Source organism: Chenopodium quinoa, unplaced genomic scaffold, assembly GCF_001683475.1.
Source record: "Chenopodium quinoa cultivar QQ74 unplaced genomic scaffold, ASM168347v1, whole genome shotgun sequence".
Lineage (NCBI taxonomy): Eukaryota > Viridiplantae > Streptophyta > Magnoliopsida > Caryophyllales > Amaranthaceae > Chenopodium > Chenopodium quinoa.
In genome coordinates, this window is record NW_018745003.1 from 1,407,529 (window position 1) to 1,435,417 (window position 27,889).

General features: G+C 36.5%; 4 protein-coding genes across 4 annotated transcripts; 1 reads left to right on the plus strand and 3 right to left on the minus strand.

Annotated features, from left to right (window-relative positions):
* Window positions 1-952: 952 nt before the first annotated feature.
* LOC110707781 (subtilisin-like protease SBT6.1) lies at window positions 953-10,576 on the plus strand. The gene is given in 11 exon segments (XM_021885829.1): window positions 953-1,583; window positions 1,586-1,753; window positions 2,406-2,534; window positions 2,676-2,828; window positions 6,065-6,181; window positions 7,091-7,275; window positions 7,467-7,730; window positions 7,849-8,917; window positions 9,320-9,817; window positions 9,901-9,961; window positions 10,215-10,576. Coding segments are annotated over 11 exon segments (3,120 nt in total). The 5' UTR covers window positions 953-1,199; the 3' UTR covers window positions 10,307-10,576.
* Window positions 10,577-10,912: 336 nt separating this feature from the next.
* Window positions 10,913-14,433, minus strand: LOC110707782 (ras-related protein Rab7A). Its single transcript, XM_021885830.1, has 7 exons — window positions 14,210-14,433; window positions 14,066-14,092; window positions 13,725-13,824; window positions 12,248-12,394; window positions 12,082-12,162; window positions 11,684-11,829; window positions 10,913-11,233 (listed from the first exon to the last, which is right to left on the minus strand). Exons 1-7 carry the CDS (start codon window positions 14,260-14,262, stop codon window positions 11,164-11,166), a joined length of 624 nt encoding a protein of 207 aa, XP_021741522.1. The 5' UTR covers window positions 14,263-14,433; the 3' UTR covers window positions 10,913-11,163.
* A 1,368-nt stretch (window positions 14,434-15,801) lies between these two features.
* On the minus strand, window positions 15,802-19,081 carry LOC110707783 (proline-rich receptor-like protein kinase PERK1). Its single transcript, XM_021885831.1, has 8 exons — window positions 18,662-19,081; window positions 17,687-18,280; window positions 17,499-17,585; window positions 17,311-17,381; window positions 17,063-17,139; window positions 16,782-16,923; window positions 16,443-16,604; window positions 15,802-16,178 (listed from the first exon to the last, which is right to left on the minus strand). The coding sequence occupies exons 1-8, from the start codon at window positions 18,846-18,848 to the stop codon at window positions 15,900-15,902; spliced, it is 1,599 nt and encodes a 532-aa protein (XP_021741523.1). The 5' UTR covers window positions 18,849-19,081; the 3' UTR covers window positions 15,802-15,899.
* Window positions 19,082-21,124: 2,043 nt separating this feature from the next.
* Window positions 21,125-27,739, minus strand: LOC110707784 (proline-rich receptor-like protein kinase PERK1). Its single transcript, XM_021885832.1, has 8 exons — window positions 25,539-27,739; window positions 24,116-24,655; window positions 23,826-23,912; window positions 23,664-23,734; window positions 23,337-23,413; window positions 22,933-23,083; window positions 22,681-22,842; window positions 21,125-21,635 (listed from the first exon to the last, which is right to left on the minus strand). Exons 1-8 carry the CDS (start codon window positions 26,425-26,427, stop codon window positions 21,390-21,392), a joined length of 2,223 nt encoding a protein of 740 aa, XP_021741524.1. The 5' UTR covers window positions 26,428-27,739; the 3' UTR covers window positions 21,125-21,389.
* Between the last annotated feature and the right edge of the window lie 150 nt (window positions 27,740-27,889).

Sequence of the window (27,889 nt, forward strand, 5' to 3'; positions counted from 1 at the left end):
CACCCTGCTGCACCCCCTGAGACGACCATAAGGTGTGGTACCCGTAATACAATCTGGCGGGATTAGAATAGCAGAATTCAACCCATCGCGAAAGGCCTGCACAACGACGACGCACTTCACGTAACATGACCGCACGATCAACTAGATTGAAGGCATTTTGGAAATCCACCAACAACATAGAAAGACCAACATCGGAACTACGATCCTCAATCAATCGAATCACAGCATGAATAATCGCCTCACCTCCCGAAGAAACTCCAACACCAAATTGGAGACCATCAAAGTAACATCCTAAAGACATTATTATTATTATTTGACTTTACTCTTATAATGAGTTTGGGTATGTAATTACTTGTATGGACAAAATGAGGTTATTATGATTAATAGACGAGGTTACTCATACGAATAAATTAAAAAAAAAAACTCACTGCACCACTTGGGATTTTACACGATTCATATGTTATTTCTGACTTTATTATTTTATATTTATTAAATACATAAATGTTTGTTGAATTAGTCACAATATTTACTTTAGAATAATTTGACTTTTTGTACTACCAAAAGACCCTACTTTGATTTTTGGTACCTATCTAAAATTTATTTTTATTTTACTACCTATCAAATTCTAAAAGTATAGCTTTTGGTACCACTTAACGGTTTCGGTCAGAGTTTTGTTAGTGGTTGGCTAATTATTTTTTTTCTTGTTTTGTGTGTAGAAAATGTTCCGTTAAGATTTTGGGGGTCATTTCAAGCCTTTAGAATTCAAATTGAGCTCGAAATTGACAAAAAATAACATAACAACCTCGTTTTGCATGTCATAAAATGTATCGATATTAATAAAATATATGACGTGTTATGAAACGAATCCAATAAATATTGGTAATGGGGCAGAAATTTAGGGACGAAAGGAATACCCTATACGCCTATACCTGAGTATACTGTGGGCTAGTGCCTATTGGAGTATTGGTTTTGTTTAACCGGTGAAGGCTGAAAAAACTTTCCTGATTCGTAAGTACTCGTAGAACGCAATCTTCGCTGCTTAGTTCGGCAGTTCCTAACCCAGTAATCCATAGATCAAAGTAAACATCTCATCTTTATCTCTTCCTCCTTTCATTTCTCTCTCTTCATTCTTCAATGGTGGAACTTTCCCGCCAAATAATTCCTCCATAGCAACACCATTCTCCATCTCCAAATCCGCCATGATCAAACCTCAAAGTTCCGCTTCTTTCCTTTTCTCTCTCCTCATCCTCTTCTCCTCTTCTCTTCATTCCCCCTTTCTCGATGACGGAACCCTAACCCTAATTCACCGTCCTAAGCCGGATTCCTCAAATTCACGAAGAAGCTACATCGTCCGATTCTTCACTTACAAGGACGCCGATGTTCACCGAAGTTACCTCCGTCGTAGCATCAAATCCGACGGCTGGGACTGGATCGAGCGCCGGAATCCTGCGGCGAAGTTTCCGACTGATTTCGGTGTCGTTTCGATTGAAGAATCGGTGAAAATGGCGGTGATCGGAGAAATTGAGGGTTTGAATAGGGTGAAGGATGTATCAGTGGATTTTAGCTACTCGAGGAGCTTGCTTGAGGAGGAGAAATTGGAGAGAGAGAGAGTGTTTTTTGCGATGTGAAGAAGCGGCCTGGGAAGATATTTACCAAAATGTCCTTTGAGGCCGAGGAAGAAGGTGTTGGAGGTCAGTGGAGCTCGCTAAGCAACCAGACGATCAATTGGAGGCGCCGGAATCTTCTCGAAAAGGTTAGCTGATGATAATAAGTTTGCAATTATTTTCGATTGATTAGGAATTCTGTATATTTTATCAATTTGCACATTGAAATTATCTAGTATGTGAATGTTGATGGATAATCTTATCAATGATGGATTGATGGTATTAATATGAACTCGAAATATATGTATTGGCATCTTACTTTGATTTTGATATCAATGAAGGCTAATGCTTTGCTCTCTTTGTCTGAAAATTGTGAGTTTTTCTGAACTTGATGGAATTTTACTGAGCTTGTGAGAGTAAATCTAATGGAAATTTCTTGCAATAGTAGGGCTGGCATTAAACTTGAGTGGTTCGATTATGAAAGTCATTAAAATCAATGGCAATATATGGATAAATTATATCATATTTTCTGATATTTGGAAATGTGTCAATTGAGTTTATGTCAGTATGTCATGATTATCTTGAGAAATATATTGAAATATTGGTTGATTTGAAATATTGTTGGAAACTGGTTTTGGCAGTTTGTGCTCTTTTCTTAAGCAGAGCCGTAGATATCTTAAGTTTGTTCTTTGTGCCCGTGAAAGAACTAAATACCTTTTTGTACAAGATATAAACATGGAGATTGTTTGTATTGTATTTGTGATTTGGTTGCTTATTGTTTTTGTTCTATTTTTGATGCAGAGTTCTCAAGTAACTTCTCTCTTCGGTGCTGATGTTTTATGGGCTAAGGGCTACACAGGTGCTAAAGTAAAAATGGCAATCTTTGATACTGGAATCAGGGCAAATCACCCTCATTTTCGCAATATTAAGGTATACTATATTCCTATGTAGATGGATTGTCAGTATAAAATGTTATTTTAGTCATGGAGGTGAAATTGTTAATACCTAAAGAATGAAATTTGAATACTGAATATTGTAAATCAGTAGTCTGATGTTTTTAGTGGTTTGCAGGAGCGGACTAATTGGACAAACGAAAACACTTTAAATGACAATCTTGGACATGGGACATTTGTTGCTGGAGTTATAGCTGGCCAAGAGTCAGAGTGCCCTGGATTTGCTCCAGAAACTGAAATTTATGCTTTTCGTGTATTTACTGATCTACAGGTAATCCATGTTTTACTACTAATGCTAGACTTGCAAGCCTTCTTCTTCCCTCAAGTTAAAAATTTGTATATAATTGGAATTTTTAACCTATATAGTTTAGGAAAAATTGCATTAAATAATATCACCTTTCACCCGTCCGCTAAAAACAAGTCGACCTTTTGATTATCTCTGAATAATACCACCTTTGGGGGTGTCCGCTTTAAACAAGTTATAACCTGTTGATAACCTGATTAATAGGTTATGTGGACACGTGTCATCATTTTATTGGTCTAAAAATATAATTTTTTTATTTAAAAAAATTAATAAAAAAACCCCAATCCTGTAATTCCCCTCCCTTTCCCGTTCCCTTTCCCCTTTCCCGTTCAGTCATCCCTCCCATCCCCGTTCCCATTCTGCCATCCCTGTCCCTCCCCTTTCCTCTTTCCTGCCCTTCCCCCTCCATGAATCTCGACAATCCCCACCAACGAAACCCGGCCATCGTTCCCCACCACAGCTAGCCCCCTCCTTGCCGCTTGCCCCGTCGGCCACCGTCAATACCTCCCCCACCACCGAAATCACCATCCCCTCCACCTTCACCCCCGAAATCCCCACCGAATCCACCACCCCCACCGCTGAAATCCACACCAAAATTCCCACCGGAATCGGCCCTCTTCCCTCCCCCCACCCTGAATCGACCCCCCTCCCCTTCCCCCAACCAACACAGCCACCCCTAACCCTTAAACACCAGCAGCTTCCTCGCAGCCGCATCCACATACCACGACCACCACTCACCCTTCTCCCACATCTCCGGCCACCACTTACAACAACAATTCGTGCTGACCGCGAACAAACTAGCTCGCCCTCCTCGCCACCCTTGTCCCACATCTCTGACCCTACCTACAACAACAGCAACAGCATCAAATTCACGCCTCATCTTCACCATGACGGCATGACCACAAACCTCACCCTAAAACCGAACCTAGAACCCAAAACCAAACCCCAAAACCAAACCGCTTTCAATGGTGGAAAGGAAAGGACGGCGGCGAGAAAGCAAGTGGAGTGGGGATCGGTTAGCCAAGGGGGAAGGGGGGCTTGCTCCAACGGGGAAGAGGTGGCTACAAGGGGTACCGGGGGTAATGGGGGCTGGTTCAGGCGGAGGTGGGGGAAGGAGGGGGCTGATTTTTTGTTTGTTTTTTTAATTGTTTTTTTATTTGTTTTTTGATTTAATTGTTAATTAAACATAATTAAAGTTGTTATTAAGAGTTAATTACATTGTTAAATGAATTTATTAAAAAAAATAAAAAAATTTAATCGGTTATTCAGGTTGTAGGTAAAATAACTTGTTTAAAGCGGACACCCCCAAAAGGTGGTATTATTCAGAGATAATCAAAAGGTCGACTTGTTTTTAGCGGATGGGTGAAAGGTGGTATTATTTAATGCAATTTTTCCTATAGTTTATGCATTATACTGTTCTCTTGTTCTTGGACTTTTTCCTAATACAAAGTATATTGATTCAATAGTAAATGCCGTAAATCTTAAAAGGTGTTGTGATGCTTGTGCTTTCTCATTAAATGGATCATTTTATCATCAGCATCAATTAGAGGAAAAATTATATTGTGCTTGGCTGCGGTGACGGAAAGAGCTTTAACAAAGGAGAATAAAATGTATACAGAGGAGAAGCTATAGCAATCAACAAATTTGGTCATCTTTAACAATGACATTTCTTAGTTTAGGGAATTGGCATTTTTCCTTTTTAGACAGTTCCAGGTTTTTTTTACTTAACTCTTCCTAGTCCTTTGCCCTGGTAAAGAATAATGCATGGTCTGTGCACCCACCTGGTTAAACAAAAAATAAAGGCGGAAAGAACATTAGGAGTTTGAAAAAAAACATTTAGGTGTTTGAAAAAGAACATGTTTGTTTTTAACAAAGAACATGTATTACTAAAGAACATAAAGACATTACAAAAAGAACATGATAAAAAATTTATTAAAATTTCATGAAAAATTACACATTGACGGAAATTTTTTCTACCAAAGATCTCATTTCCTCAAAAGTAGTCTCTCTCTCCAAAAATTCAACTTTCCATAATAATTTTAGTTTTCTCTCTCTAAAATTATTTTCAACTAAAAATAATTCAAGATTTCATTTTCAAATTAAATTTTTAATTTCAAAATTCAAAATAACATATGTTAAAAGAACATATGTTAAAAGAAAATAAGTTAAAGAACATACGTTAAAGAACATACGTTAAAGATCATACGTTAAAGAACTCATTACCTCAAAGAACATACGAGCACATACGAGCCAAATTCAAAGAACATATTTTGTATTATTGAAACCCAAAAAACATGTTTAATCAACATATGTTAAAGAACATAAGTATAGAAGAACATATTATCAAATATATATAGGTATGTTCTTTGTCAAACATAAACATGTTCTTTGTCATACACGATATGTTCTTTGTCAAATAACAGTATGTTCTTTCCGCCTTCCGGGCATGGTGCACCCGGGTGTACAATACTATTTTCAAAGGAGTTGGTATAGCCTATGAGATTACATGGGACTATGGGAGTGGAGAATATTTATTTAGTCTTAAATCTTTGATTGGTTTGAGCTAGATACAAAGTTTTTGTGGATGTGATGAAAGTTTTATTTGATAGGCTTCTAAGAATACTGATCCTTAGCCATACTCACATGAACACAGAACATAGAAAATAAGAAGAAAAATGTAAACTGATCAAGGTAAGGTATGATTGTATGTAGCCATAATCAAGGTGTAAAAGCTAACTAACTCTCAAGAAGTTGACACTCTCCTTCCCTACAAATCAATCACCACTTGTCTGAGCATTCCTACTCCCTAGCCTATGCGTACATTCCTCTATTCCTTATATTGCTACCAAAATTAGTGTGGCTTCCTCACTACTCTAAAGCTGTAACTAACTTCTTTCTTGTTTCCATAATTTCCCTTGTCACAAACTCAGGAGAATTTTTTTCCCATTCCCACTTGCCTCCTCCTTGCATATTGTTAGGGGGTTGGGGACCTGGATTAATTCTCTGCATTGGCCACATATTGATTCTCTGCATTGGCCACATATTTTTTTTGAGTCAATTGATAATAAGCTGACTAAAGATGGAACTTTTTTAAAATCATACTAATTACATCTCTCTTTTTATATTCTTCCCCTCTGGAATGTTCACTTCAAGTAGCATGTTATCAGCAATTTTGTGATAATCTTTTATTCAGCTTATTGCAGGTGTCATACACATCATGGTTCCTTGATGCATTCAACTATGCCATTGCAACTAATATGGATGTGCTAAATTTGAGTATTGGTGGTCCTGATCACTTGGACCTTCCATTTGTGGAGAAGGTATGTTGGTTGACGGATTTTTTTCACATAAATTGTGGTATCTTATTGCAGTATCAAAATCTTATATATAAGTGCATATTCGTCTACAGAACAGGAGTTTTGTTTTGGGGGGGGGGGGGGGGTTGTTACTAAGTGATTCAAATTTTCACCTCCCATTTTTAGTGTATATATATTACTTTTTATGTTGCGACTTACATGATACAACATTTCCTTTTAGCTTTCACAATTGGAAAATTGATTTGATACACCATTATTTTTTACTTGCTTCTATATGCCCTTGTTATTTAAGGTGTCTAAATTTAATTTATGTACCTTATTATAGCATATTAGCATCTCAATTGCTGATGGTTAAGTGGTGGCATATTTAAATTAGTTCTTTTACATGATGCTTAATAACCCTTTCCAGTGCTACTATTGGTTATATCTTTGCTTTGATTGGACTAGAATCGTTGATAACATCTCTATCGCGGAGACAATTGATAGTCTCATAGTAATGCTGGAAAGTAGGCTATTTTATCTGATGCCTTCCCTTTAAAAAGCTTCATGTCTGTTGTATAGTGATCATAAGGCTTCCTATGGCTTACTCGCCTAAAAATGATATATTTTCCTTAAGGTCCGTGAATGTTGATTTGGTTGATTCATTATATAACATGTACACAGTGTAGAGTTATCATTTTAATAAAAAGGAAGATACTACTATATAAACAACTATGGGTAAAATTCACAAGTGAAGGAATGGGGGTGGGGGAAAGGGAAGAACCTGAGAATGAATGTATTATTTAATTATAGTGTTTAGGTTTTGATGAATGTTTCTTGTAACCCTTACTTCATACATGTTTTGATGCTAAGTGGTTCTTGTATACTGTTGGAAGATAACTGAGGCTTTGGAAACTTTTTCATATTGTTTAGGTTTGGGAACTAACAGCTAACAACATAATCATGGTGTCTGCAATTGGAAATGATGGACCACTCTATGGTACACTGAACAACCCAGCTGATCAAAGTGATGTCATTGGAGTTGGTGGTATAGACTATACTGATCACATTGCATCATTTTCTTCACGTGGCATGAGCACATGGGAGATTCCACATGGGTAATAGTTTTATTGATTATTGTATAATTTTTTTCTTATAATATAAGTACATCTTTGTAATGTTTAGCTATGCAGCTATATAGTTAATAGCAATGGAAGAGACCTTAATCATCTTTTCAGCAAATTGTGCATACAGTGTACTTGATATTCTATATTGAGTTGTGGATTCATATGTGATCATTTTTGCTCAGATATGGCCGTGTGAAGCCAGATGTTGTCGCTTATGGACGTGACATCCTGGGATCAAAAATCAGTACAGGGTGCAAACCTTTGTCAGGCACAAGTGTTGCAAGTCCCGTGGTTGCTGGAGTGGTGTGCTTGCTAGTCAGTATCATTCCAGAGAGCAACAGAAAACGCACCCTGAATCCTGCTAGCATGAAGCAAGCACTGGTTGAAGGAGCTGCGAGGCTCTCTGGTCCTAATATGTATGAACAAGGTGCTGGGAGAGTTGACCTGTGAGTTAATTTGTGCATACTTCTCAATTCACGGTCTAACAAATACACTAACTTTGTTTTCACAAATGCTGACTCCTTTCTTTGTACAATTGCAATCAATTGCTGATTATGGTGTCAGGTTAGAATCATATGAAATCTTAAAGAATTACAAACCACGGGCAAGCATCTTTCCTAGTGTGCTGGACTTTATGGATTGCCCTTATTCATGGCCTTTTTGTCGTCAACCTCTCTATGCTGGTGCTATGCCTGTTATATTTAATGCTACTATTTTGAATGGTATGGGAGTGATTGGCTATGTTTATGAGTCACCAAACTGGCATCCATTTAACGAGGAAGGCAATCTGCTTAGCATCCATTTTACATATTCAGAGGTTGTATGGCCATGGACTGGCTATTTGGCTCTCCATGTCCAGATTAAGGAAGAAGGTGCACAGTTTCATGGAGTGATTGAAGGTAACGTGACTGTTAAGATCCGAAGTCCACCTGTTCAAGGTGAGAAAGAAGTACGAACTAGCATATGTGTTCTCAGGTTGAGATTGAAAGTTGTTCCAACTCCTGCAAGATCCAAAAGGATCCTGTGGGATCAATTTCACAACATCAAATATCCACCTGGCTATATACCTAGAGATTCGTTGGATGTCCGCAATGATATCCTAGATTGGCATGGGGATCACCCCCACACAAATTTCCATACTATGTTCAACATGTTGAGTGATGCAGGATACTATGTTGAGACCCTTGGTTCTCCACTTACATGTTTTGATGCTCGCCAGTATGGGACCCTCCTGCTTGTTGATCTTGAAGATGAATACTTTGAAGAAGAGATAATTAAGTTGAGGGAAGATATTCTGAACACTGGATTGGGCTTGGCTGTGTTTGCTGAGTGGTATAATGTTGAGACAATGGTTAAAATGAGATTTTTTGATGATAACACAAGGAGCTGGTGGACCCCTGTTACTGGTGGTGCAAATGTTCCTGCACTGAATGACCTTTTGGCCCCATTTGGGATTGCATTTGGTGATAAGATCCTTAATGGTGATTTTTCGATTAATGGTGAACAAAGTCGGTATGCATCAGGAACCAACATACTAAAGTTTCCAGCTGGCGGATATGTTCACAGTTTTCCTTTCATAGATAGGTCAGATGGGGGAGCTACTCAGAATGTGCTATCATCCGGTCTGATGAAGGTAATCGAAATCCTATTTTTTATAATCATTCAACTAGTTAATTTTTTTTTTCCCAAGAAACCGCTAATAATATATGCTTAGATGTTGTCATGTTGATAGCTTATTTTTATTTATTGGAGTAGTTTTTATTTTGCCAATGGATCAGGGGTTGGGAAAGACTGCCCAGTGCCCACATTCTTTATCATTCAAAATTTAACATTGACCTTTTAGTCTTTCCTTTCAAGAAAAAAAATATATGGAAATGCCTAAATCAAACGATCCTTTTATATTTTCCCATTTTGGTGAGTGGGATGATTTTCTCGTTTGCTGGCTGGTTGACTGGGTTCACTTGCTAATAGTTTAAGCTCCTTTGACATGTCAATTAGGTCTATCTTGCTAACTTCTTTATCTTGATTCTTGTAGGAAAATTCACCTATTCTTGGTTTTCTGGAGGCTGGTGAAGGCCGGATATCAGTTTATGGAGATTCAAATTGTCTTGACAGTAGCCATATGGTTACTAATTGCTTTTGGCTGCTTAAAAAAATAGTAGAGTTCACCAGTAGTAATATCAGGGATCCAATTCTTTTCTCAGATTCTGTTAGACAGGGTGCATCCTTGTATATAGATGATAAGCAGTTGCCGTCACGAAGGACTGACGTGAATTTCTCAGCCTATTCCGCTGTCATGGGGAAGGAATTGATGTGCCGGACTGACTCCAGGTTTGAAGTGGTAGGAACGAAAGGTTACAATATGCAAGTTAGGGGAAGAAACAGAATACTTCCCGGTTACCATGCTGTTGATATGGGCAGAAGTTCAAATTCCAGTTTTGAGGGCTCAGGTCTGAAAATTCATCGTATAGTTCCCCAGAAAACTGGCGATTCATTAAGTAACAAGTATTTTGGCCTCTTTTACACGGATGAGGTAAGGAACTGATGCTGCAAATTATATGCTGTTACATAAGCTATTTAGTACCTCATATATGATTTTTTTGATAATTCATACAGCTTGACATGCCTGTGCTGGTTGCTAGTCATTGGCTTGTACCTGCAATAATCGCCACTTCTGGTTAGTATTGTATTCTTGATGAAATTTCTTTTATGTCATGATAATTTATTCATCTCTGAAAACATTATTCTAATTTTGCCACCCTAATCTCCTTCCAACTTTATTTAGTTATTTTGCGATATGGTTTTGTGGTCTCATCCAGTAGTCAACATGTTCGAGGTTTTTACATCTGATTGAATCTTGCATGTCTAGTTTTCAACCCTAAATTTAATTACAACCTGTGGACGTCTTATTATTTATGTGTTTTTGGTAGGATTTTTGCTATTTTTGAGCTTTTGGCGAATCCGACAAAAGCGGCGGCGACGGAGGAAAGGTTCAAGCTCTGGTAGATATCCAAATGTGTAATATAATTGGCGGAAAAGTTTTGTAGCAAAGATCGTAGTTCTTAAGATTGAAGCAGAATTAGTTTTTAGGATCTGTATTTGAAACTGAAATTTAGATTAGTCTTTTTCTTACTCTTAAAGCTTTTGGGTAGATCCAACTTAAATACATTGTAGGCTGCAAAGATTACACAAGTAAAAAGATCTTTGTTGTACTGTTACTGTATGTTGGTAGTTAAGTTTCTACACAGTAACTCAGTATCTGCAGTCACATATAAAGATTCAACTTATGGTACATCGTACATTGTAGGCTCTCTAAAAAAACGCGAGTTAGAATGTATTTTTGTCCAACTGTAATTGTCAGCAACTAGTTAAATTTGTATGCAGTTGCTCGATTTCGCCAGATATTAATGTAATATATGGTGCGCGCAGCCGTGCAGGCTACATTGATTCAAGGAATATGGATTTTGAATAGGTGAGTAAGTAGTACTCCTAGTATCACCAGAAACTTTTTGCTATAAACCTCTTCATGCCTTAACAAGAATCAAGGAAAGCAAGTAAATTAAGGAAACTCTGTACAATTATATTATACGGAGTAGAAAAATTAAGACCTTAGATCAAGACTTTGCCATTGTTTGCAGTTGGAATAACTTTGGTGTGAACATAAACATGATCCCAATGCAACCAGGATATATCTCCACAATTAACATCAAACGACAAAGAATTATTAGTTATAATGAGAAAACAGGTACACGTTGATCATCCAATTCCTCCTTGATTCTCCATTATGATGTGTGTACATTCACAGGCAAACTTGTCAATATTGTAAAACAATGGAACAATTAAGGATTTAAGGCAGTTCTTTTACACGGCAACAGATTCTTAACATTCACAGGCTGAAGAACTTTGAGATTGTGCTCTGTTCGTCATATCAATGGTGTCGGGAACATACCTATAACATGATTAATGGATCAAACAATTAGAATCCCTTTGAAGTAATATATAGGTGTAACAATGGAAAGAAATAAATTTAAAGATGTTCAAGGGTTCATCAAAATGGAGTGTGGAACTGAATAAATGCTCCCTCCATCGATAAAATATATGCTCCAAATACATTTAACATGGTTTGGTTGGGTGGAGCTGATAAAAAGGTAAATTAGTGGAACCATATACCATTGATAAGAGTAAGTAGATGGGGTCACATGGCTATCAAGGAAATGGAGCATTCTTTCAAGGACACCCATAAAAGAAATCCATATAGGGACGAAGGGAGTGGTCCGTTTCCATGCTCAAACATAATCAGACATTATGTCAAAAGAAAAAGGAAAAAAAAAAAAAAAAAAAAAAAAAACCATAATCAGACAATACAAGCCAAAAGGAAAATCATTTAATGGAAACTCACATTTCTTCTTCAGGTTCATTCTTTATGGCATTTTTAGCTATGCACATGAAAGCCTCTTCAACATTTGTACCATCTTTGGCTGAGGTTTCGAAATAAGGAATATTCCCCTTGCTCATGCACCAAGCTTTTGCCTTCTTTTCTGAGACCTGTTTTATTTGGAGATATACACGAGCTCATATGATTAATGGCAATGAAGACAGCAATTTATTTAGTGACCAAAAAAAATAAGGGTAGGAACAGCATACAAGAAACAAGTATTAACTCCTTTTGCATTGACCCAAAGACTTTAGACTAGTTCAACTTGATGTACATTATCATCATAAGAAATGATTCATTATAATGTCCAAAATCTCAAATTGCAGAAAAGCCATTTATTTTTAAGATTTAAGAAAATTTACCACTCTGCCGCTTCCACCATCAACATCTATCTTGTTCCCCAGCAAAATAAATGGGAAGTTATCTGGATCACTTGGGCTTGCCTATCACACAAAAAGAGTAAAACTCAGTGTAGTTACCTCCCTTGAAGTATTCAAGTATTTAGGAAAAACTTGAAAGAACACTTACCTGCAATAAAAACTCCTCCCTCCACCGATTGAGGTTCTCAAAAGACTTCGTGACATTAACATCATAAGTAAGAACACAACAATCTGCACCACGGTAAAAAGCAACACCTAGACTCTGAAACCTTTCCTGTCCAGCTGTATCCCAAATCTGCAATTCGGCCAAACAACATTCACCTTAGTTTAGAGTATCGCGGGACAAATTTTTCAGTATAGAACAGACAACAAGCAAACAGCTGTTGTAAGCAGACTCTGATGAGATGGATACACAGGATACATGAATTACAACATTTTTAGACCATCTTTCTCTACCATTTTCCATATGTTCTTTGTTTTACAGAGGGTACATCACAAGCTTGCTGATAGGTAAGCTACCGTTATGGCGTTATGCGTCTGAAAAAAATATATATCAACAACAAAGTCTCTACCGTCAACTGTTTTAAGTTAAATTTCATTATCTCATCCTATTTAGCAGAAGCCGCATCATAAATATGCTAATCAGAGCTCTAAACCCCTTTAGTACATTCAATCCATGGATACAGGGTGACAGTGTAAGGTCATTTTTATCTTGCTCAATGCCATAGGTAGAACAAAGTGATCACAATTCACCAATATGATAAGAAAAGGATCATTGGATCAATATCTAGATATAAGAACGAGAAAAAGCATAGAGAGAATCTCTTATTTTAAATATCTAAATGATCCAAAAGGAGGTTTCTGCACAGCTATAAAGCTACATTTGATGGGTGAAACTTAGTAAGCACAACACAATCATTCCCTCCAAATGTAGCTTATCATAAAAACCCAACACAATGGTTATGAGGGATGCAGTAACTTGTTTCCATCACCATATGAGTGGGGTTAGGAGAACAAGTGTCTACTCTAGGTCCACGAGACAGAAATGAAAGACGGATGACAACATAAAGACCACAGATGCAGTCTGTTGAATAATTAGTATTCGAGCCATTGGCTCACATCCTTCAGAATGTATTCAGATTTCTGTAGAATCGAACACATAACATGATTTTGGGATACCCTAAGTCCCAACTTCTTCATGCCAATGGAGGCAGACATGCTCATACATCAATAAACAAGCTGCATAAACTTATCATCTTTGCACTCTGAATTGAAGGCAAGGAAACTTCCTCAATTTAAATTTATTTTTTTTATTTAGGAAGAAAAGGTACCGAAAAATGCACAAGGTACCCCCGTGCTTTGAAACATGCATCATGTATCCCTAAAATTTGAAATAATCTACAAAGTCAGGCGAGTGAGGAGCAGATTATAAAGCTTCCGGCTTCATATAATGACACTTCTTCTGATAGAATCTAACCAAATTCCCAAATTCTAAGGGATCTCAACACTAAACATGCATTTAACCTACCACAGCAATTAAAGGCAAATTCACTAGCATAATCGAAGTAATTAACGAATGCAAACCGGGTAAAGGAAGAGTCATAAACACGATCATAAATTCATACCTGCAATGTGAAAAGCCTATCTTCAAATTGGAGTTCTTTAGTCAAGAAATCAGCTCCAATTGTTGCTTTATACTGATTACTGAACTTCTTATTAACAAATCTGAATTTTATCAAATTTAAGGCAAAACCCCAAATTTCCAATTCCAACTATTATACATTAAAAACACATGCCACAAAATTGATTAAGAAAGGTCAGCATTAAATTTAGAAAATGGGGCATGCAATAAAACCAAATCAAAAAGGGTAATCACTAGAATTTGCAAAAAATGGCACAAAAAAAAATGGTAAAAAAAAAAAAAAAAAAAAAAATTGAGGAAAGCATATTTCAATTCAAAGGATACTGATTCATAAGTGAAGTCTTCCCAACTCTGTAAAATCATCATCAAACATTCAAAAAGATTAAAAATTTAAAATCAATCCATGAAAATTCATCAAATTCCAAAAGTAAGTAAAAATCAAGGACAGAGAAAGAGAATTAAAATTACCCACTATCACCAAGGATGATGATTTTGAGGAGCTTTCGACGACGCGATGCCATTGACCTTGGATTTGAGTGAACCCCTTTTTGATTTTCTGTTAGAAAGGAGGAGAGAGAAAAAAGGGGAAATTGGGGGTATTGAGGAAGAAGGAAGTAGACGAAGAAAAGGAATATGCAAGCTAAGGGATTCGTTGTCTTGTTACAGGAACTATTGCAATTTGCAGCTGTAATTTTGCTGCTTAGCGACTAGTCTTTTTACGGAGTACATGTTTAAATCCGTATTTAAAAGTCTAATACATACTTGTACTCGTATTTGCTTATTTCAGAAATGATTAGAATGGACTATATTGTTTTCGAGTACCCAGATGATATTTTATTTTATAGATTAGTGTACAAGAATTAAAGTTTGGGATTGGTAATTTGGTATCTAAGACATGAGATTATCATTTCTTAAGTTTATTCAAACTAGATTAAATCAAATGGACTAACGCATAGCCTTTATATTACTACAGTACATTTTCTCTATTTTTTTGGCGTACTCTCCATTTAATATACTTTGACTTTTTATTTATTTAATATTTATATACAATTACTAATTGTCATTAAAGTTTTTTCAAATGAACCATAATATTAAAAAACTATAATTAAATGAAGGTAATCAATTGGACTAAAGCATAGCTTTTATAGTTTTTCAGCACCAAAAGTATACATTACTAGGGTCATATTACTCATAAAATGTTTGTTTGAAACCATGTACAACCACTAGTTGGTCACATAGTGGCTTTGAGTTGATAGAAGGAGGAACATATGTAACTAATTACAAAGTATATGACATTTTAAAGGCGGAGTAAATGATTTCAACCACCCAAATGGCCTCTCAAAGACTCGTGGGGTCCAAAAGCCACGAGATGCCTAATTGGTACCCAAAACCATCTCATTAATGCATTGGGCCACCTCTCGTTATCATGTCTTAAGATGCCTTTGCCTTTGTGTTGCCTTGGCGAGGCCTTGTTGCCTGAAGTAACCCTTCCCTTCCCTTTACCCTCTGTCAAACCAAGACCTGACCCTTAATTGTCAAAAATAGATGTTTATACAGATAAGTTGTCTTTATGTCTTATTCTTGTATTCATGCTTTCTGTGTCCACATGTAAAGTCTTTATCAATATTTTTTCCAAATGTAATAAATGCAAAACTTCCTCTATCCATATTTGAAGTTCAAAATCAATTTCCTAATTTAAATATTATAAAGCAAAAACTCCAACATTTACTTAGAATATTCATATTAACAATAAAACAAATCAACAAGGAAAAAAAATAAAATCAATTTTCTATAATAATTCTCAATGAACAAAAATAGTTACAATTGGGGAAAACATTTTTTTACAATTAAAGAATATGAAATGGTCAGCAGTCCAACTCACACATGATGAGTATGGCTAGCATGAAATTGTATTAGACATCGGGTAATAGGATCTTTTTTTCTTTTTTTCTTAACATAACCAGCCTCATCTCTCTCAATCCAGCATATGCAACTTAATAAAATGTGAATACTTGGAAAATTTCTTCAACAGCACCTGAACATACCATCAGTGAACTTAATAACGCGACTGCAAAATTGATTTCTTTAAGTCATCCTTTGTAGTAATTGATTTGCAAGCTAGAATCAGCTCGAGGAATTTAAGATCAATAATACGGAGTTACTTAACATGTGCCTTATTTCTCTGCTCCTCTTCAGTATCCAATTCTCGAGTAGTCTGTTCTTCGCTACTTGAACCAGTCACATACAATCCATACTCGCTTGTTGTTCCATCATACTCACTGCTAACAAATTCTGTTGAGTCCCCTTTGGAACCTTTCTTGTATTGACTACCACTATTTTCTGAAGCAGTTTCATATCTATGGAGCATACTACGGCCAGGTGTTATTCCTTCAGTTAAATCAGTAAGGGACAAATTCCCTTCAAGAGCGCGAACTACCTGCTCATTTCCATAGTTCAAGAACAGCATCAGAAAAACAAGACAGATAAGTTGGCATATTTGTAATCAAAGGGAAAACAGATGCATAAGCCCATAGTATGCCTTCTTATTATCTGATCAGTAAAATATGAAGAATGTGCTCATTGAAACAGATTGACAGGGGAACTAATATCCTATTATTATCTGTTCAGTTAGATAAGAAGAATGAGCTTCAGATTGCCTTCTGATTTTATACATTTTCAATCATGCATGTGAGTTGAGTACCTGACTCATCAGTGGTCTACTACGTGCTGACTTTCGAACACATGTACCAGCACAAGTCAACATACGAGCCATCTCACTATGCTTGTAACTAAATTGCAAGCGTGGATCAACAAGTTGATTGAAGTTCTCATCCTCCATAGCAGTTGTGAGTAAAGGTCTCGCCTGCAAAAAGCCAGCAGAATGCTAATTTATTTACTTTTCTGAGAATCTTTTAAGCTGTAGCTTCTCAGCTTGATTGAATCCAAATGTATAATCTAGAACTATTATGATTTCTTGAAGTTGTATAAAATCATACAGTATATAGATAAGAGGTGGAACCGTGAAAGAAAAAAACTTTACCCATTCCACTAGATTATACTGCTTTTGTGTTTTGTCAACTGGTCTACGTCCAGTAATCAATTCCAGAAGCATGACACCGAAGGAATAAACATCAGACTTCTCCGTGAGTCTCCCAGATGAAGCATACTCTGGAGCCAAGTATCTGTAAGCATGATATAGAGTGAAACATCAGCATAATGAGTGTTAAATTAATACTTTATTAGTTTATTAGATTTGAATATATCTTTGGATGAAATACATATAGTACAATAGACCATGAAGAAGGGATCAGATTTTTTTACCCCAAGGTTCCCATAACTCGAGTGGTAACATGTGTATATTCTTCAGGTGTAAGCTTTGCAAGTCCAAAATCTGCAACCTGCAAAACACAAGCTTGACATTTACATTGTAGAAAATGATTTCTAACATATTAAAAGATCTCATATACTCCAATAGATATTAAAGAGTTGGGAAGGGAGAAAAATGATGAATACTATGAACAAATCAATAAATCAATAGCAACAATAATCAAACATGATCAGAAAGTCACCTTGGCTTGATATTTGTTGTCTATGAGTATATTAGCAGCTTTAATATCACGATGTATAATTCTTGGTTGGCCTACATTATAGTGACCGGAACATGCATTAGATTCACACCCATACACATGTATCAGGAAATCACCAAAATTGGTTCCTGGCCTTGAAGTCATAATGACAGCAGTTAAAGAGTACTTACAATCTTCATGCAGATATGCTAATCCTTTTGCAGCCCCCACAGCTACCTTTAGTCTCGTGGGCCAATCCATTGTAGGCTGATCCTTACCTGCAACATGATTATTCCATCAGATGGAACCAGAATAGATACATTCTTGAAAAATTAACAAAATTAAAACAATGATTAAGTAAAGGTAAACATGATCTAACCATGAAGGTGGAACTCCAGAGTCTTGTTCGTAACAAATTCATAAACAAGAAATCTTTTCGAGCCAGTGATGCAGAAACCCACTAAGTTAACAAGATGCCTGTGATGCACTCGGCTAATGATTTCAACTTCTGCCGCGAATTCACGCTCTCCTTGACCACTATTAGATCTAAGAGACTTAACAGCAATTGCTTTCCCAGTAGGAAGAAGTCCTTTGTGAACAGACCCAAAACCACCTTCTCCCAAGTAATTATCTTCTGAGAAGCTATTTGTTGCCATTGCAAGATCATTGTAAGTAAACATGGTCTGTGAAGAGGCATATGATAAAGCTGGAGATGGAGGTGGGATTAAGCTTCCACTGCCAGATAAATTGGACTGCCCTGAGTTCGAGTAAGCTGGAACTTGAGCTGCTGGAGAACGCCGAGATGGTTGTGGAGGCAATGGGTTGTTGCCATTGCTTCCCATAGAAGACTGTGAAGGGATATGTGATACAGCTGAAGCGGGAGGAGTATATAAATCCTTATGATGTTCAGCCCTTCTAGGTGGATTATGGTGTTGCTGCCGTTGTTGAGCTGGTTCAACATGCTGCTGGTTACCTAACAAGCATTTCATCTATTTAGGCTTTTACAAAATCTAATGACAAAAGGATTATTACATGTTTTGGTAAAATGATAAACACAGAAGACAGAGAGTAAAAGATTTAAATGGTTTTTTTCACTTCATATATATTGACTAAATATCATCATATCTAATGGAATTCCTAAATACCATGAATGTGTAAATTCTAAGAAACTGTGGCATTTCTTAAGCACTTGTATTCATTTTACTTAATTCCTAAGCATAAATTATCCAAATCATCATTCAGATAAAAGCATAAAACCCATTCATTTATGTAAAAAAAAACAAGGGCAGGATCATATATACAAACACCAAGATAAAACAAAATACTAAATTCTGCAGGATAGGGTTATATATACCTCTAATAGCTCCAGGAGGATTTTCTACAGAGATACTGTGAGTCGGTCTCCTCCTCCTATCTCCACCTTTTCCCCGACAGAGCACGCAGCACAACCAAATCAAGAGTATCAGTACTATTAAAAGTCCTACAGCAATACATGCTACAACTACAGTAGATATATTTGCTCCTAGAATGTTAATGCTCATAATGACCTCTAAAGAAGCAAAACTTTAAATCTATAGAGAAAGTATAGCCTGATCGTCTCTAATCCTAATGTAACAGAGCAATAATCTGAAAATCGAGAACCAGAACAGAAGAAATAGAGGCTAAGAATAGAATGTGTGGATAATTCAATTTTGTAGGTTTAACTTCAGATAGATGTGCTCAAAGATGATGAGATTCAACCGTTGTTGCCTTGAATGGTATAATGAGGGCATGTTTGGCTATGATGTAATGCAAAACTTTGAATGTCAAACCAAGACCAAGTAGTCGACACACTAATAGCAAGTCATGTATGCAAGGAATGAAGAAGTCAATGTAAATAATCTTAAAATAGACATCAAAAATTCAGTTTTTATAGGTGCACAATCACAAGTAAACAAACTATAGGCAAAATTCACTAATCCAAACTCAAACTCATTATAAAATATCATCATCCTACGAATTAATTAGGAGCAAGTTGATGGTTTACTTCGGCTAATTGCTGTTAATGATCTGGAGGTATGGTGTACTTGGTCTTTTTCCAACCATCAGCTGTACAATCAAGTCAAATTATTCAACTGTGTATTCTGGCTAAAAAGCATATACAAAGTATAATGTTCAGAGGAAGTGAAAAGAAATCAGTTATTCAACTTGCTATATACGGAGTACTTCCTCTGTTGTTCATACATGTAATGTTTTAACTTTCACGTTTTCTAATGCATTACTTTGGCTATTAATATCATTACATTATACATGAAGTACAAAAAATTTATAAATTTTGAGAATACAATTGAGATTAATCAAACAGCATATATACATAACATCAATTATCAATACAAAGTATATAGTAAAATAAAGCAATCAATTTTAATGTAGTACAGAGTATATGAACTGCAAAAAGTCAAAACATCATGTATTGAGGAAAGGACAATGTGTTACTCGTCAGCTATGTGATATCCGGAATTCGTGGTCTCCAACTCTCCATTCATGCATTTCATATCTTGTACTCCGTACAATATGTCAAAGCAACATAATCAACCTCTACCAACAGCATAAATTAATTCAGAAAGATTACAAATACCCCTTTTCAATCTGGTATAGAGTTGATTAAGTAAAGATTCTATTTGCCATAGGGCAGTTTGACTTATTAAACAATACAAGATGCATTATTAAAGCACTAACTATGTTCATCAACTAGACGATTTACTAATATTATAAAGCAACAACTAACCAGAACGACGACGAAGACGACGACAACAACAACAACTAGGGCCATTGAACATTCCTCAATTGGTAAGTGAGAGGTTATTGCCAAGGGACTTGAATAGTTGAATAGACTCATAGAGATACCCACATTGAAATATGATTGCAATCATATTTTAATTGTCACATTGCCTAAACCCATCATAATCATGATTACTACTAAAGTTTTTTCTGACATTCCAAGTTAATATGAATTATATATGATTGCAAATCATACATGTTTTCCTACTATATCCAAAATGTGGAAGTTTAATTTATTTACACCTATCTACCAATATCATAATCGATGAAAAGCATTAACAAAATAATCAAATTTCATAGTGAGCTCTAGGATATTAGATAGTACTCCGTATTTGTTAAGATGATTGAAAACAGAACAAATAAAACTTACCTTCCAATTAATTTGACTGCCTTACAGTTTTGTCAATTTGCTTCTATGGCTGCTTGATCCTTTCAACTTTTTACCAATCCATCAGAGTCGAAAAACCCTCCTTCTACTGATGTGGGCCCTTACCTAACAATCAAGCTCAAGTCAATCGAATATAAGAATTTCTTAGGAAGTTCACTAATTTGTTTGATTGATCATAGGAAGTAATGCAAGAGTCGAAATTCCGAGGTATATTCATTGTCATTCGCTTATTTGGCAAAGATGAATATATGATACATTCGGAAGTATAGTACTCGGGATTTGAAGCTATTGAAGGTGACTCGTAATGTACGAGGAGGATGAAGTAGTTATAATTTAAATTTATTTCTTAGTTTAGATATTGGGTAATTAGGTTCTACTTGAACTGACTAATACTCCAGCTTTTTTTTGGTTAGTAATTCATCTTTAAACCTTTAGTTCTTGTTAGATTGATTAATTAGTATCAAGGCATGAATGAAATGATCATTTCAAAGAATAAACAAAGTTAGGAATCAACTCTGGAACGAAATAGGGGCTTAATACTGGACTGTGAATTTACCAAATCAGGATCTACATATGGTATTTCACACTCATTAATACAAACTCAAACTATGAGATTAGGGTAATTTCATTTAGTAAAATCTTGGGACTCCAAATTCATGTTAAATTCATCACTAAACAGAAGCTGCCCGGCATTGTCCATGAATTTTCATGGTGGGCAATAGTAAGTACAAATTACAGGTTGAATAAATAAACAAATAGATAGATACATCAATGGCCAATGGGGCAAGTTGGAAAAAAAATATATATACTCGTATTCGAATCAAAATCATGTTAAAAAAAATCTCTCAGGATAAAAGTGGTCAGTAACCTCCATTCAGGCATGTCTTTTTGAATGACGCTGCATCTCACTGCTTGATATTCCACCATCACTGAACTCACTTCGTGTCCTATTAAACTCGTTAGTACCATACTCTTCACTTAGATATACCAGCTTCCTGAACTTCTTATCATCTTCTACTCCACTATCCATGTCAGCAGAATCAAGAGATGAGCTAAATCCTGGCTTAACACCGTCATTGAGATCAGATAGTGAGAGATTTCCTTCAAGTGCTCGAACAACCTGTTCAAAAATGACATAATGAACACCATGAGAATCTATTGATAAGGCAGCATGAGGAACAGCATACCTATTAAAGTTAGCAAAATGAGGAGTGCATTTCTGGTAAGAGAAAAACTCCAATGTGGCAATATGAAAGAGAAAGCTCCAATTAATGTGGCAATATGAAAGACAAAACTCCAATGTGGTTCGCAGAAGTTGATCAAATCTTGGAACTTGGGAGTAGTGATTGCTTTATACATATTAAGAGCACTCAAATTCAGTTGATTCAAGAAAGTTGCACTTCATGACGATTAGACTTTTGTTCAAGTGAAGTATACTTTATTATATTACTTATTTTTAGGAAAATTTTGAACATAATTGATGACTGCTGATGAAACCAGTAAGTTCAATAAGTTAAAGAGTATTTGTGAAAATTTCCGGTGAAAGGAACATGGCCTTGAAAACATCTTTGTTAAACTGACTTATTATACAATAGCGTTGGAATGATTAATATATATAAACCTTCCACCGACTTCAAATTCAGGAAAGCAAATTCCTTATTTTTTTTAAATTATTGGTGCCCGCTATCTACACTATCAAAACAATCATTGTTCTGCGCCAACGTTTTTAATTGCACCTTAAAGCATATTGTTCTCAAAAGAAATATATGAAACCGTCAAATTATGACAGAACATAGAGGTCTACTTCAAATGGCAACACAGTTTTATGGAGGTGAGAGTCTCTCAGCTAGCATCCCTCCCCATCATCTCACATAATAGAAGTCACTCTAGTATCAAGATATCCCTTCTTCAGGACAGTCTTTGAAAAACAATTATTTGGAGTAATGTTGCTTCTATATATTGTCTCTCTTTTGCTCACAAGTCAAATCCATAAAATATCAAGCACACAAATAATTAGATACATGGTTAATTATTTCATCTCTTTTAATTCAGTTGGATACTGTTAATCTAATCCATTAAAGCACCTTTAATTGGACTTCAAAGTAAACCGAATAGCCTATTTACATTTGTTGAGAATATCCTAGAGTTACATAGTAAAATGTTACCTGGCTCATTCGTGGTCTGCGTTTTGCAGAATGACGTACACAAGAAGCAGCACAAGTAATCATGGAGCCCATTTCTTCATAGTCATAATTGTTTCCTAGCCGTGAATCAACTAATGGATCAAAGTTTCCATCTTGCACAGCTTTTGAAAGTAGTGGTCTAGACTGTAATGGAAATAAAATGAGTTTAGCTTTCTAATGATCATGTTGCTAGGTATGATGAATCTGTTTCCAGATATGTATATTGAATATTACCCAGTCCACCAAGCTGTCCTCCATCTCAGAATTTGATGAGTAGTCAACTGGGCGGCGACCTGTAATTAATTCCAAGAGCAATACTCCGAAAGAGAAAACATCACTCTTCTCAGTGAGCTTTCCTGAGTTAGCATACTCTGGAGCCAGGTACCTACACGTATTAAAGAGAAAAGAAAATGAAGCCACTATGTTAGGTTCCTCCTATTGTTACACTGTTCACTCTAATCAAACAATGTACAAAAAGATCACACTCAAGTAAACATTAGAATGATATGATCAAGTCACCTAAACCCAACCTCAGTAAATTAACATTAGGTAATAAAAGACCAACAAATCACTTATATCAACTAGATAACAATCAGACAAAGAAATTATACAAAAATTGATAAAACGTTAGCCATTACCCAAAAGTTCCCATAACTCGGGTGGATACATGAGTATTAGCATCAGAAGTAAACTTTGCCAGTCCAAAATCAGCAACCTGAATGAGGGGAAAAAAAAAAATCAATAAATCTAAGAGGAGCCTGAGTAGCTGACTAGCTTTAGAATGAAGTCAGTTTTATCTTATACAGAAACAAGTCAAGGTCTATTTATCATTAAGGCAATGACATTGAGTCATTGGCAAAACCTTCTTGCCCTTCTAAAATAAAGGAACAACATCATCTAAGGCAAGAAAATAAAAAATTAACATGGAGTGAAGACTAAACCCTAGTAACCAATTATAAGCTTACCAATGCCTCAAACTTGAAATCCAGAAGGATATTAGCTGCTTTAATATCCCTATGAATTATTTTAGGATGACCTGCAGATGTAAGCACATATTCAGATAGTAGTTCAAAAAAAATCAGATAATTAATGGGTACAGCCAGGGGTTGGTAAGAAGAAAGGCTTACAGTCCTCGTGCAGATATGCCAATCCTTTTGCAGAACCAATAGCAATCTTCAGCCTTGTAGGCCAATCCATAACAGGTTGTCCCTTTCCTGCAATACAATATTACTTATTAGATTGAAGAACTGCTCTTGAGAAAAAGGACCTAAAAAACTACTTGAGTGTCATATATTGTTGATGATTACATATGTTTAAAAGGGAAGCCCAAAAAGGATAATATTCAAATCATTGTGACCAAGCATCCATATAAGGGTCTTCAGAGGTAGTAAAGTGTCAGAAAGAGTGACAAACTAACCATGCAAATGGAACTCCATGGTTTTATTTGGAAGAAATTCATAAACCAGCAATTTCTGGGGACCAGTGACACAGTATCCAACCAATGACACAAGATGTTTGTGGTGCACTCGGCTAATAGTCTCCACTTCAGCCTGAAATTCACGCTCTCCCTGCCCACTATCAGCTTTGAGTGATTTGACAGCTACTATTTTCCCATTTGGAAGGATTCCTTTATGGACATATCCAAAACCACCTTGTCCAAGGAGATTTTTGCTCGCAAAGCCATCGGTAGCAACAGAAAGCTCTTCATAAGAAAAGGAACTCGATGAATTTCCTAACACCATGCCCTGCGAAGATGGTGGAATTGAGTTCTCAGGCCCAGAACTGGGAGACCAGAAAGATCCACTGCCGTTTGTAGAAATTGGTTGAGCTGTTGAAGAATTCGATCTCGATGGTACAGCAGCCAGTGTTATAGAAGATGGCTTGGACATCGAATAATGTTCAGTTGACTGGGGATTACTATGTTGCCCAGGTTGTGCTGGCCCTTGATAAAATCCATCTATCAAATATATATGTATAATATACAATAAAATCAGCAAGAGTAGCACAATAAAATTTTCAGTCTTAATCCTCTTCCTGGAAGAGTATAAGCATAGGTTTCAATGCAACTATTGATGTGAGAAAAAGAAGTAAATGGTTGCTAAGAAACGTACAACAATCTTTCCAACAAGTAGTAAATTATTGTAAAGTTAATCAAGACGTAAGTGAATCAAGAGAAACATGCCATTTTAACTATATGTTGGCTTTTTTCCCATACTATTTTTTAACACCCCAATCCTACAACTTATTTTGTAATATCATGAAGATGGAATAATAGCATGTGAAATACAAAACTTTTTAACTCATTGAGATTAATCAACTTTTTTTTTTTCTTCAAATTTAGCAGTAAATAGGAGGAAAAATCACTCTTACATTGTAAAGGCCTACAAAAGAATAAATGATCTTAAGCTATTAAATACGAAAAGAGGTTTCTTTTATCTATATTAAGGAACTGCAGAAGACCTACTTAAGTTTCTGTTGGGATAAAAAAAATTCCAATCAAAATAATTGCGTATTATTAAAATGAACTGCAGAACTCATATAGAACTGAAAAGATAGGATACAATCGATATATACATTTTTGAAACATTCTATACTATTTTGAAACCTTTGTCATGGAGCTCATATGATATTGCAGAATTTTCATTACTCTAGTTCAAATGCTTAACTAAAGTCTCAATTCAGAATTTCACCCCCAATAATAATAAAACAGCAAGGACGACCTTAGCCAATGACAAACCATAAGAATCGACAATCCAATAAATATTATTAGGAATTATCAAGATTCGAAAGAGGAATAAGGCGTACTGTAAGATTTGTAACCATATAATATAGACACAAACCTGTAGGTAAGTAATATCCCTCTCCTCCATGTGAATCCTGCCTTTTCTTCCTCCTAGCAAAGAGCATCCACAGCAGGCCAAACACAGCCAGTACTATCACACCCCCTATTGCGACACCTACAATAAGACCAGTTTGTCTATGGGTTGATGAGCTAGGTGGAGGAGGAATAGCTGGTGAAGACGGTGGAGGCTTTGATGGATTCAAACTAGGAGATGGAGGGCTTTGAGATATAATTGGGGGAGACAGGGATGGAGTTTCAGGTGTTGATGATGGAGGTGGGCTAAAAATTGGAGTTGGTGGTGTAATTGGGGAAGGTGCAGTGCTTGTAGGTGGGGGAGGGGGAGGAGAAGGGCTTGGAGGTGGAGGTGACGGGCTTGGAGTTAGAGCTGGTGGTGGAGGTGACGGACTTGGAGTTGGAGGTGACGGGCTTGGAGTTGGAGTTGGAGTTGGAGGTGGAGGTGATGGACTAGGAGTTGGAGGTGGAGGTGACGGACTAGGAGTTGGAGGTGGAGGTGACGGACTAGGAGTTGGAGGTGGAGGTGACGGGCTTGGAGTTGGAGGTGGAGGTGATGGACTTGGAGGTGGAGGCTGGGGAGCTGGGGTAGGAGGTGTAGGAGGCGGAGTTTGTGGTGGGGTTGGAAGAGGAGGGGATGGAATTGGAGTTGGAGGGACCTCCGGAGCAACTGGTGGTTGGACGTCCGGAACTGGTGGTGGGACGTCCGGAACTGGTGGTGGGACGTCCGGAACTGGTGGTGGGACGTCCGGAACTGGTGGTGGGACGTCCGGAACTGGTGGTGGGACGTCCGGAACATCTACAGGCGGGGGTGGTGGGTCAACAGGTGGAGGTGTTGGCGGGGCTTCGATAATAGCTGGTGTTGGCGATGACATTTCTTAATCTAATCAAAACTATCTTGTTCCAGCAATGTCAAACAGGAAAAAGAAGAGAAGAGAATGAAACACCTTTGCCTTCCTCTTGAATAGAGAACAATGAATCAATTTGATTCTCTTACAGTTTTTTCAAACATCAGCATCATTATGCAGGCTTCCCCCTTATTTTCCAATTCCCAGACACTTATTGTATAAATTAATCAACTATTTACTTAGACATACCATCTCAGTAACCAAAACGTGCTCACTATGTTATATCTGAACAAGTCCTAGTGTCTTACCCATATCATTAAACAAATAAAAACCTCAAAACATCCTTGCATGTCATGAATTAGCTAGCTAGATAAAGCTGTTTCCACACCTTCAATTAACATTCAAGACCAAGTCACCCGATCAAGCCACCGTCTTCGAACGGCCGAGTTTTATTTATTCATACACATGTAAATATACAATAATAAAACCAAAAACCCCAGATCATAAATTGAATAAATCACAATTATTCTGGATGTTTACTAAACTCCTGAAATAATTAGTCTGGCAACTCGGAAGTCAACTAGAATATCAATTCAACTCCCCATTTTTTATGATTTCTTCTTCATCTCTCTCTCTTCTATAATCATTACCAACTCAAATTCATACAAGTAATAAAATTAAGAAATCAAAACTATATCATATATTCGTGCCCTCCAGTATATCAATAGTGACTCCCATGACTATACCAACCCTAATTCATGTTGGAATAACTTAAATTCGAATAATCGTATAGAAATCAAATAAATGCCTGACAAATTCAAATTGCGGAATCTGATTATTATTATTATTATCATACCACCCCAAATTCATATTGAAATAGCTTAAAATAAACAATGATATTAAATCGAAGCATATAATATATGAAGGAAAAAAAAAATAGCGTAAATGTGCAAGCATAATCAATCAATTCTAGGTTTAAATTATACCAGCTTACCTTCTTCAATTGCTGCCTCAAGCGGTCAATCCCTAATTGAATCTCTCTCTCCTCGCAATGCCAATTGCTCGCTCCATCGGAATCGGTGATTTCATCTGGTGATTCTATTAAGGTGATGTTCATGTTGATGTAGCAGAGTAGGAGAGAGAAAATTGTCGAGGAAATTTGGCGGTTTTTTTCCAGAAAGAAGAGGGAAAGTGTGGAAGTTGGCTAGTTGCAACATCAACGGTATAGTGTTGCGGTGAGTTTGGTTAGTGTCCTGCTATTTGGTCATTTATAAGTTTTTATCCCCATTTTCGCCCCACCACCCGCCAAATTAGGACCCATCTCCGCCCTACTGATTCACCCCATTGACATCCCTACTCGTTTAGCCTTAATTTCATCATTTGCTTACACCTTAATTGAGTTTATTAGCTTTGATTAATCCTGATTAGTTTGAATGCACTTAGGTTAGTTGCTTAGTTCAATATTATATTGTCACTTCTCAATTCATTG

What these genes read in the sequence shown, in the direction of transcription:
- LOC110707782 (XM_021885830.1), bottom strand. Translation starts at nt 14,262, where the DNA reads ATGGCATCGCGTCGTCGAAAGCTCCTCAAAATCATCATCCTTGGTGAT. An exon ending in ATAGGCTTTTCACATTGCAG is followed by an intron (nt 12,395 to 13,724) that starts GTATGAATTTAT and finishes GCCGAATTGCAG; the next exon opens with ATTTGGGATACAGCTGGACA. An exon ending in ATGGTGGAAGCGGCAGAGTG is followed by an intron (nt 11,830 to 12,081) that starts GTAAATTTTCTT and finishes CAAATAAAACAG; the next exon opens with GTCTCAGAAAAGAAGGCAAA.
- LOC110707783 (XM_021885831.1), bottom strand. Translation starts at nt 18,848, where the DNA reads ATGAGCATTAACATTCTAGGAGCAAATATATCTACTGTAGTTGTAGCA. An exon ending in AGCATATCTGCATGAAGATT is followed by an intron (nt 17,382 to 17,498) that starts GTAAGTACTCTT and finishes ACTATAATGTAG; the next exon opens with GCCAACCAAGAATTATACAT. An exon ending in ACAACAAATATCAAGCCAAG is followed by an intron (nt 17,140 to 17,310) that starts GTGACTTTCTGA and finishes TGTGTTTTGCAG; the next exon opens with GTTGCAGATTTTGGACTTGC.
- LOC110707784 (XM_021885832.1), bottom strand. Translation starts at nt 26,427, where the DNA reads ATGTCATCGCCAACACCAGCTATTATCGAAGCCCCGCCAACACCTCCA. An exon ending in CATGGAGTTCCATTTGCATG is followed by an intron (nt 23,913 to 24,115) that starts GTTAGTTTGTCA and finishes ATTGTATTGCAG; the next exon opens with GAAAGGGACAACCTGTTATG. An exon ending in GCAGACCACGAATGAGCCAG is followed by an intron (nt 21,636 to 22,680) that starts GTAACATTTTAC and finishes ATTTTTGAACAG; the next exon opens with GTTGTTCGAGCACTTGAAGG.